The following is a 10362-nucleotide window of genomic DNA, read 5'->3' on the forward strand; positions in this document are numbered from 1 at the left end:
AACGTCGGTTTCAGATCACTCCGTTTTCGCGAATTTTGCAAGCAAAAGTCCGCCCAGCGGATGAACGTAGTGGTCTTTTCCTTCCTCTCTTTGACGTTTTTAACCGCTTATTAGTCGACGCGTCGGGCTCTTGCGCGTTAAGATTTCATTAAATAAGGTGAAACTTCCTGAAACGTTTCCTACACGGAAACTAATTTGTACCAATCAATATTTATCCATCAACATTAAGAATGTGATATATGATGTAAAAAAAAAAACAATTTTTTTCAAATAAGTTACATATCTGCAAGTTTCACTAGAAAAGTTTTAACTCTGACATACCGCGCGTAAAAGTAAGAAGATACTTTTTCACGGAATTATGTGTTACGATCAATCACACAACGACGTCCAGAGAAAGAGATAAAGCGCCGTCGTGAATGATTTACAACGGTTACCGAGCGATAAAACACATTCCGATGTCCCGTAATTATAAACCATCGTCGAAACGTTTCGCAATATTAAAATCAAACGGTCATGAGTCATTTTCTCGGAATAGAATCGTGGAGAGTAATGTCCGACGGAATTTTCGGGGCGAGGGCATAAGTTACCGTCTCGAGAACGTCGCACGAATATGATCAATTTGATTCGCGCGGCCGAGAGGCCCCGTCGTAGATCGAAACGGGCTAATAATGGAATATTAATGAGCGACTTCTATCGATTCGTCACGATCACCCAGGCGCGGTAATTAGTCGTGAAACTTCCGCTTAATTGCCCCGCTTTCCACGTTAGGGGTCCTCTAAGTTTTTCAAGATTATCGACGCGCCCGACAGGAAGGTGGTTATAACATTACGCTTAACGACAACGGATAATCGTTCCGGCGGAAATTTATGGATGCTTATCTACAGCCGGACACGTGCGTTCCTCTCGACAAAAATTATTCCGGGTTCTTAGCGTGTACGCGTGCGCGCGCACCCACGCAGGTATCGCCTCGTAAAATCCCACCTAAAATACCATATTGGTTTACACTTATTACACGCTTACGAGTACTTACATAATTTCACATTTATGCGTAACGCTGAAACGCGTCGCGCCGGGATAAGCGTCCGCGCACTCACGGCGGCGGTACTTACTTGCGCAACTTGCGCCGACGGAGGTGCGATCACAATGGCATTATTTACAATCACGCATCGGGAATAATTCACGAGGCGCGCGTAAAGTATCGGTTAAGGCTCCTCTCGACCTTTCGGCCGGATACGCAGTATCGAGGGTGGAAACGTCGTAAGTTCGAAAAAGATGAAAAACGAAAGAAGCAGGTACGATGGGTAGCACGCTCCGGCGCGACAATATCCCCGAGGAAATTCTCGGTCGTCGAGGCACTCAAGGCGCCCGGGGTATCTTCTTGCTCTTGTTCGCGTTGCCAGTTCGAAAGAAACGAGATGTTGCCTCGTAAGTTAGATCGTACGGGCACGAATGCGCACATACCAGCATTGGTGTGCACCGCGAGCCGGGTTGCACCGACCGACGTCTTGCCGACCATCTGCCGGCTGTGGCCAAGGACATCGAGTCCTTCGATGCTGTTGACCCGAGGTCGATTCAATTATCGGCACAATTAAAACATTCCCGAATGTTTGATAACACGCGCGCCGCTCGAGGCAGCGAGTGGCGGCATCGAGCGGCCGCTGAAACTGCCATTGTTTCGCCGTGAAAGGGACTCCGGATAGCTGCTCCTTACGTGTCGCGAATCGTATACATCACGTGTCTATAGATATTTATTTGCGTATATATACGCACGCTCGTATTCGCACACCGGCGATCCGCAGGCTTCGTGGTATCGACCTAAATGTTACTCGCGCTCTCCGATACATACGAGGTATGGTGACCGCGGTCTCTCGAACGTCGACGTGTTCCAATTAGAGGCTCAACGACGAAGAGAACGGCGAGGACGACGACATGCTTTCCTCGTTAATCACGATGATTACGCCATTTTCGTGCGCGCAATCAACCCCGAAAGAAACCGTTGTGTCGCGGTAACTGGTTTAAGGTTTAAGGAAGGGCAGATCGTTCGACCTTCTTCGTGAACGGTTCCACCGGGAATTTTCGTGAAATTAGTTCCGTTCGACGGGCCGTTTCACGCGCCGATTAATATAATGGCAATCGCGAGGGAGAACTTTCTCGATAGGATCACAAAGAAATCGAAAGCGGAGCCCGCGAAGCTGAGGAAAAAAGAAAAGGAATACGCCTTGTCGCGATTAATTGAAGCCGATTACGGGAATTTCATTCGCAATCTGTTTAACATTGTCGAAGAAAAATGTCGTGTTCTTCTGAAAAGTGCAGACAGACTGGGGCGGGCGGGGGAGAAGCACGCGCGATACGGAGCACGTGTAGACCGAGAGTCACTGATTGCGAGAGACACGCAACAATCGCCGCAATTGACCGCGTAATAGAAACGCGTTATGCAGGCCACGGCAGGGGCCGGTAGAATACCGGTCGACCTTGAGAATGAACATGATTCCTTAACGTGCGTTTTCCCTTTTACGGAAGGGTTCCGCGTTCGCGTAATTGCCGCGTTACGGTCGATCTTTTGCAAAATTCGCGCCCAACAGAAAAGGCGGACACACCGAGCGCCGGTCAGTCTGCCGATCTTCGTGCCGTTTGTCCGGCAAATCGCAGCTCGTTAAACGCGCGTACAATATATCGTTTAGATTAGAATTTGCGATAATCGCTCTTACACGATACTTGAGAATAATCGAATTAATTGAGACATTTACAACCGGATCGACACGCTCTTCTTCGGTCGCGTTCTTCTTCGTGCGCGACCCGAATTCAAGATGACACATTTCGATCACCAAATATCTCTCGCTCGTTCTCGGGAACCTCGAATTGTAACACGGCACGAATACAAAATGCATCGCCGCGAAATCGGCATTAATGCGGAAAAATTCGCTCGTGTGATTCGATTCGGGCCGAGTAAGGCAGCGTGAGATCGATCGACGAATCGACTTTGGGAACGAGCAGAGCTCAGGGCGAGGCCACGTGAGACGCGGCGGGATCCGTCGGGATTAGATAGTTTAAATTTTTTTATGGTAAACAGATGAAAGTCCATACCGTAGTTGGGCCGTGCGACAACAACAACAAGCGGGGTGTATGCAAAGCAAATGCAAATGCGCCCGATCTGCATAATTTGTCGGGAGATTTCTCTTTGTTTTGCATGGTTTTGTCTCGGAACCAGCCACTCGGCTTACGCGATACCGATCGAAGTGTCGTTATTTATTACCGGAGCTGCTGAACTCTGATATCTGGTATCCCTCTCTGATAAAGGGAACGAGAGGGATGCGAAAAGTCTGAAAATGCGCATTAAATTTCTGGTGGAACGAAAACTCGACGATTCAGCATCGAGTTTCTCTTTCACAGGGTGTTCGCGGAATTTTGAGACGCACGCGGTGCATTCGGTCCGACCGTAGCAAAATATGTCGAGACGCTTGCAAACAAAAAGCAGAATTTCCCAACAATATCTCGGAGTAGAGGTGCTCAGACAGGTAGAAACATGCAGACACGACGATTCATCAAACCCCAAGGGTCGCGCCAAAGGGCGAAGAATGCTCTTTCTGTAGACAAAAATGACGTCGTCGTCCAGAAAACAGGTCTGCGAGGAAAACCTCCCTCCGCGTATCTCGACAGGATCCAGTGAAAAATTGCTGAGTCAAGCGAATATCAACTAACAATAACATAACATCAATGTTATAATTTCCCGCTCAACAATGTAAATGCAATGTAACGTGCGTTAATTATGTAATAATTACATCGTCGAGTGGAAAATTATAAAATTGATGTTATATTACTGTTAGTTGGTGTTTGTTGGAATTGAGCGTGCGTGAAACTCCAATACTTGCGCGATACACGAATCGGGCACGTGGAACGTTGTGCTGTATTGTGGGAGCAGTCTGAACGATTCGTCGAGCAATTACGGAGTAGTTGGCGACGAGTTGAAGCGACGCGATTAAACGGGACGTCGGGCGAACCACGCGTGTATGCGCGCTCGCGTAGATCGCGCCCGGACGATACGTTATCGGCGCGCATAAATAATCATCAAATCGAAAACCATTTGAGAAACCGGCCGGTGATTTATCGGCGTGCCCACGTATCGTGGTCTTCGCGCATAATTTTCCGGTGAATTGTAGGGTAGCTTAATTGACACGTCACCTCTTCCCGTTGCTCCGCACAGAGAGCCATTCGTCTTGCCTTCGATCCACGCGTCGACCTTAAATCAATTCCGGGTACGGACAAATTACCAAAAGGGATTAATGGCTTCAACACCGGCCCTAATTGGTCCCAAATCACGCGGAGGAGCAGCCTCGCCCAATCGATGCCTCGCCCTTCCGACAACGACGCGAACCACAGCGGGAGATATACACCCTCGCTCGATTTTATCTCCTCGGTAAAGTCAATTCTACTCCTACGTGATATTAATGAACATCCTTTTTCGACGATTACTCGCGTGATCCTCGGGTCTGTCCGTGGCGAGCGCGCGCGAGTGTACGCGTGCGAATAACCTTTGGATACTTTTAAATAACGCCGCGCGCGCGCCTTGGTGGGTGGATGAATGAATGGGACTACCCACACGCTGACAATGAAATGCGTTTGCTAATCTAACGCTATTCCACTAACTCATCCGCGCCTATAATAAGGATTACGAAACCTCGGCTGGTTCGTGCGCGTGGAGACTTGCCTCGGTAACTCGAGACCATGGTGCGTGATGTCAAGGAAATTCGAGGGATACGGGTAGATTCGCTTTGTAACGTAATAATCATTAGGAATCGCCGGACAGGTCGCGTCTGTAAAAAGGACGTAACTCGTTAGCGACGTTTGAAAGGAGAGACATCCAAGGAACCCGCGCGTTAATCTATTTAGTAGCACAATAGAAGACGTCGTTCGTTTGTCGGGATTAAAAGTCCCGTATCCGCGCTCGACGCGTTTTAACAGAGCAATTTAACGTAGAATTTGAGTGACGAAGCGGAAGCAGCCAGAAATGAGAAATGATAGAGAAGAGAGAGGGAGAGACAAAAATGTGTGGAGCGTAGGGAAGTCGTTCATTTGAATTCAAGACAATGAAACCTTCTGTCAATGGTCGAATTTACGACGGGTCCAGCGTCGCTATTCATTCTTGTAGGTACATAAACAAAGAGCGGACTATGCAGGGCGTTATTTCAGGTCCACGGTTCAGGGCGACATTTATGCGGAGAACAAGAGATGAGGTACTGCAAACAAAGAAACGACAAATACACGTGGGTGCGAGACGTTTCCTCCTGGAAAGCCATATAAACTCATTGTTGCCTCTTTCCGCAACGCTCATTAGCTGCCTCGATGTCGGGACGCAGGAAGGAGACAAATTAATTAAGAGTTGGGAAAAATTGCTAAACGAAAATCCGAATGTGTGTCCAAAATCGTGCGAATCTTTTCCTTATTCCTAAGGTTTTAAAATATTAGTACATGGCAAAGCTTCTGGGAAGTATGCCCAAGTAAGTGTTAAAAGCTGCATATGTAATTCCTAACCCTTTAGCCCGCCGCTTTGCATATATGCAAAATAATATATTGATGATCGATCTCCTATCCCCGTTGAATTTCGAAGTTTCGACATGCGGATTTGCACATCTGTAAAGCACGTCGTTCAAATGTACTACTTGGCGCTTTTACCGCCATTGCTTAATATTTCAGTTTTTTTTATGGTCGCGCGAGCGTGAGGTTGAATTGGTAACGTGTCGGTGGTGTTTTTGTATTAATAAGAAAAGCAATAACGATTGATTATAAACATTCTGTTATTTCGACAATTCGACTAACGTTGCTCCACGTTATTAAAAAACAATATTTTTTCCATACACGTCTTTTTTCCGCGTTATTCGATATAACGGAGAAACCGCGGAGGCTCGCGAGCGAGACTTTTGCGTGTAATTAGCGACGGGATAAAAAGAACGGAGCGTTTGTCGGGAGAATTAATGTTCTCACGCACAGTCAATTTATTCCACCTTGCCCGGATTCATTCCATATGCATGGAAAGTTAAGAGTACGCCGGGCTTTACATACATGCGCTCGCTCTAATGCAGTAATCGAGTTAACAGCGCGAGCTAACGTCACCACGTGTGAAGCGGGAGACATAACCGGTGAAAACCTGTATGTAGATTTATTCTTTCCTCGCGGAGATCCATAATTAATACGTTTCCAGATCGAGCGGGGCCACTGCACAGCGAGGAAACGCGTGCGACGGCTGAATCGTCCGGTAAAAGTGCGCACGGATCGTACGGTCGCGAATCGATAATAAAAACAGCCGTAGGCGGATTGACACGATCGGACGAATTAATTCGATCTCTCGGCCGGACCGAACGTGCGCGCGAACGCACACCGAATATAAATCAATCGATCGTTTTCGACGGTGTTACAGGCGCGCGCGCGAAGAGAGAATTGTTTTTCTTCTCTTTTACTTAACCACCGCCGGCCTTTAATTTTCTGCGAGCAAACCTATCCTTTTAATTAACACGGGCTAACCGTAACCGGCCGCGATTACGCGTGGGTTTATGAATTATGCAGGATCACGATCGCGGGATGACGCGTCTGAAATCGCGATAACGTAATTACGATAAAGCGCGACTCGCGCGTAACAATGTAGAAAATTCGCTGATTGTCGGACCGGCGCGATGCGCACTCGCGCCGAGCACCGCCGTACTCGCCGCTATGATATTAAGCTGTCACACGGAAGGCGATAATGCGGACGACTTATCGCGCTCGCGCAAAGCCGAGTGTGCTTCGCGGTGCTACGTGGGCGTGTTTGTGATTTACACCAGCGCGGTTTGTTTCTCATATAATGCCCTCGCGCGAAATCAATCACCCGGCGATTAATCCGCGAGATTCGCTAATTATCGCACCAGCTGCGCCGCTCTTGGCCAGCTGTAAATCTTGTTTCGCAAGCAGTATGAATGGACGGCTCGAAGGTAGAAAAGAAAGGACGATAAAAAGGGAGGGGGGATAAAGACGGAGCATTTATTCACGTTCGCGTGTCCGCGGGCCCTGTGTGATTTTTTCTCGAAAGCCGTAACGCGAAAATAAATTCACGTTAAGAGAGACGTTACGGAATTTCCACCATTCATCAGCGGCGAGACTCGCGAGTTTGTCCCGCGTCATCTACGACATCACCGACGCAGTCTTCTCGCCGCGGTACGCAGGGCCGTGCCGCTGAATCTCTTGCTTGATTATCTCAATGTCGTTCCTCAGGGCGTCCATCGACTTCATCGTTCTCTCCGTCTCGCGCAGCACCGGCCTGGGTCGACGAACCACGGCTTGACATTGACCGAAATCGCTAACGCACGTAAGCAACAGATCTTACTGAGCCATCAGCAGCCCGGCGTCGCGCCGCTTCTCGTCGCGGGCTCGTCGTAAATCTCTCAGAATTAAATAGAGCTCGTTGACGTCCTCTCGAATCCTGACCGTCCGCTCGTGATACTCGTTCAATTCGTGTATCTCGCACCCGATGTTCCCCGCGAGGCACTGCTCTTTCTCCTTGTAGTGGGCGATTTCGTTAACCACCTCGGCGATTCTAATTTCGATTTGCCAACAAGCACTTAATAAAGTTCCCCCGCTCGAGCAGATACATCGGTAGTAATACATTCGTAATGCCCTGAGTCAAAAGATCTCTCTCTCTCTCTCTCACGCCGAAGCCGCGACACTCGTAGATATCTCCCTCCAGATAGTCCTACGCGATATCCCATAAAGTATCGCGTGCCAGAACGTGAAACTCGCGGCGCCGAAGCAAAGATGTTTTATCGAGGGCTTTCGAAATGAGATTCGAATGAGAACGCTTCGGGAGAACGATTCTCAGATACAATCAATTACATTAATACACCGATCGGAAGCGCAGGCAGAGGGCTGCCGCTCGGCTCGCGAGCCACTACCTTTGCCGCAACTTCTCCACTTCCCTTTCGCGTTCCTCCAACTTATCCTTGTAGCTCAAATGAGCTATATGCCGAGCCTCGTAATCCATAGTGGTCATTCCCTCGCCGAGCGTTTCTAGACTTCTCAGTCGCGTATTTATCTCCTCGAGACGCTGCTGCAGCATCGTACACTCGTAACGATCGCGGCCGAGGGACTCGCGTCGCGATACCTGGCGAATGAAGAAGTCCTCACGTGAGCATCTCCCTACACGAACGTGCGGCTCTTTAATTGGTACGTCGCATAATTGCTGTAATAGACAAGTGATGATTCACGGTCATTAAGTTACACCTGCCGACGGGTTATCGTGTCGACAGTCTTCTCCGTGAGCTTTCGTCCGGTCTTGGCGTAAACGAGACCGGTCGCCACTTCCCTCTCGCGGTCCAGGAGTTCGTCGAACATTCGCGCGCTCTCGTCGCCCGTCGCCCGCACTTCGTCTTCGTAACTCCGCGTGTCGGCGGCCGCGCGCTCCTTCCGCTCGTTCACGTCGTCCAGCCGCAGCTTATACGCGAGCAATGTTTGCCTATAAATCTGCTCCATTTGCTCGGGCTCCTTTGTCGCATACGTAGGTGTCACTTTCTCCTGCGTCTGCATGCATACAAACGCCACGTACGTGCGTACGGCGGGCTTTTATCAGCGGATATCACCGCGTTGCGCGCACGTGTATCCACTTAATTGCAACGCGACGCCGGCAGCGATAGAGAATGTAAATTCGTTCGGCGAATTAGAAAATGTTTGCCGAAATGACGCAGTTGTTCTCTCACGAGCACTCGACCTTTTTCATGTCCCGGATAATCCGCAACTCGAGAAGCCTGTTTCTCTTTTGCAATTCAACCCGCTCGGCTATGAGTTCCCGCAGCTTTTTCGTCATCGCCTCGCGACTGGCAAAGGTCTGCATTGGCAATATCAAGTTAAATCAACCCGAGTCGAAATTTCAGCTCTACGTTAAGTCTTCAAGCGGAGAGAAAGAGAGTAGAGTAGATGACCTTTGAAGATGTAAAAACTTACTGTAAAATTGAAATTTCGAGTGCAAAGATATTTAACTCGTCGGGATTTTTCTTTCTTTAATGGTCATGGTGCTTGTTACAACCGCCATCGTTGCATTTCGATGAAAACACGTTGGAATTCACGGAAAGCCTTTTATTACCATTTCAATCGATCACAATAACGACGGAATGTGTATACAATGCGGAAACATGTTGTGCGGAGGCGCGTAATGAGAGAGGAGGCTCGAGTCCTTAGGATATTACGAAGGTCGTGAGGCACAGTAATTCCGCGGGTAGAATGATGGTGAATGACAAGTTTATGCGAACCTCGGCTGGTATCTCGGCGAGCACGTGATCAGGCCCCGCTACGTCTCGCACTTCCTCCTCGGACTTTTCCGCCGCGGTGATTGTCGCAGAAGACGGCGCGCTCTTTCCCTCTTCCATTTCCTCGTCCTCCATACTCCGTTCCCCGTACATCCGCCCCTCGTATCCTTCATATTCCCCCAACTCTTGGCCCCAGATAGAAGACTCGACCCTTTCATCGACGTCACTCGCGATCTCTTTTTCCTCCTCGTATTCCTCTTGAAATTCTTCGTTCTCCGGTGAAAAATTTTCATGATTTCCCGCATTCTCGCTCGCGTCTAACCTTCTCCCGTTGTCCTGTAGAAAAAGTTCGCGCGTTACTGAAGTATCTCGCGATGGGTCAGCGCAAATAGTTACTCCATCGGCGATCCCGTCTACATCGTTCTCGGTCGTTTGCTCCGTCATATCGAGACTTGGCTTAAATCGATAAATGTAAGCAGTCGCGCCCCGGGACGCGGAGTGCCACGGGAGAATCGGGGCTGGATAACAGCTGCCAGACGATGAAAACAGTCGAACGAATTCACGGCGCGGCGCTGGATCGACGTCTTCGCGAGAAGGCCTCGAGCCGCATGCGGTCGACCTTGAAGATCGAAGATGATCTTTTCTCTCGTGTATGCGCGCCGCGCACGCTGCCGCGTTGGTTTAACTGCGCTCCTCGGGACGCTGGTAGGAAAAGTTCCTCGCAGGACGTCGATTAAACTGCTGCGAGCTACCGGACACCGTCGGTGCGGATGCACAGTGCATCCTGCGGTGCGCAGGGTATGATTTCATCTCCGTGTGCTTTATTCTGCGCTGAGCTACTCTCCCCGCTGATGTATGAAAAGTTTATTTATGGGGGACGTGCCTCGTTCGATCACGCGAGGGCCCCATGATGGCAGTAACATAGTGAGTTGAAACCCGAGTATCTTTCGTTCGCCGGACGTTAAAGCGAGGGGAATTAACAACGACACGGTACGTATGTAATTCGTCAGGAATGGAAGGGGGATGATGATGCAGCGTGCCGTCGTCTCGCTATCGCGTTTCTTTTCGCTCGCTGTAGGAAAGTGCGTTTCTCCTTCCT

General features: G+C 49.3%; 1 protein-coding gene across 1 annotated transcript; it reads right to left on the bottom strand.

The window, feature by feature from the left end:
• Positions 1–7149: 7149 nt before the first annotated feature.
• LOC106747299 lies at positions 7150–9707 on the bottom strand. The gene is made up of 6 exons (XM_014624694.1): positions 9660–9707; positions 9204–9599; positions 8245–8541; positions 7917–8125; positions 7352–7561; positions 7150–7285 (listed from the first exon to the last, which is right to left on the bottom strand). Exons 1-6 carry the CDS (start codon positions 9705–9707, stop codon positions 7150–7152), a joined length of 1296 nt encoding a protein of 431 aa, XP_014480180.1.
• Positions 9708–10362: the final 655 nt, after the last annotated feature.

This window comes from Dinoponera quadriceps, unplaced genomic scaffold (genome assembly GCF_001313825.1).
Source record: "Dinoponera quadriceps isolate SergipeBrazil2010 unplaced genomic scaffold, ASM131382v1 scaffold2305, whole genome shotgun sequence".
Classification (NCBI taxonomy): Eukaryota; Metazoa; Arthropoda; class Insecta; order Hymenoptera; family Formicidae; genus Dinoponera; species Dinoponera quadriceps.

What these genes read in the sequence shown, in the direction of transcription:
- LOC106747299 (XM_014624694.1), bottom strand. Translation starts at nt 9,707, where the DNA reads ATGACGGAGCAAACGACCGAGAACGATGTAGACGGGATCGCCGATGGA. An exon ending in ACACGATAACCCGTCGGCAG is followed by an intron (nt 8,126 to 8,244) that starts GTGTAACTTAAT and finishes TTCATTCGCCAG; the next exon opens with GTATCGCGACGCGAGTCCCT. An exon ending in GCCGGGCTGCTGATGGCTCA is followed by an intron (nt 7,286 to 7,351) that starts GTAAGATCTGTT and finishes TCGTCGACCCAG; the next exon opens with GCCGGTGCTGCGCGAGACGG.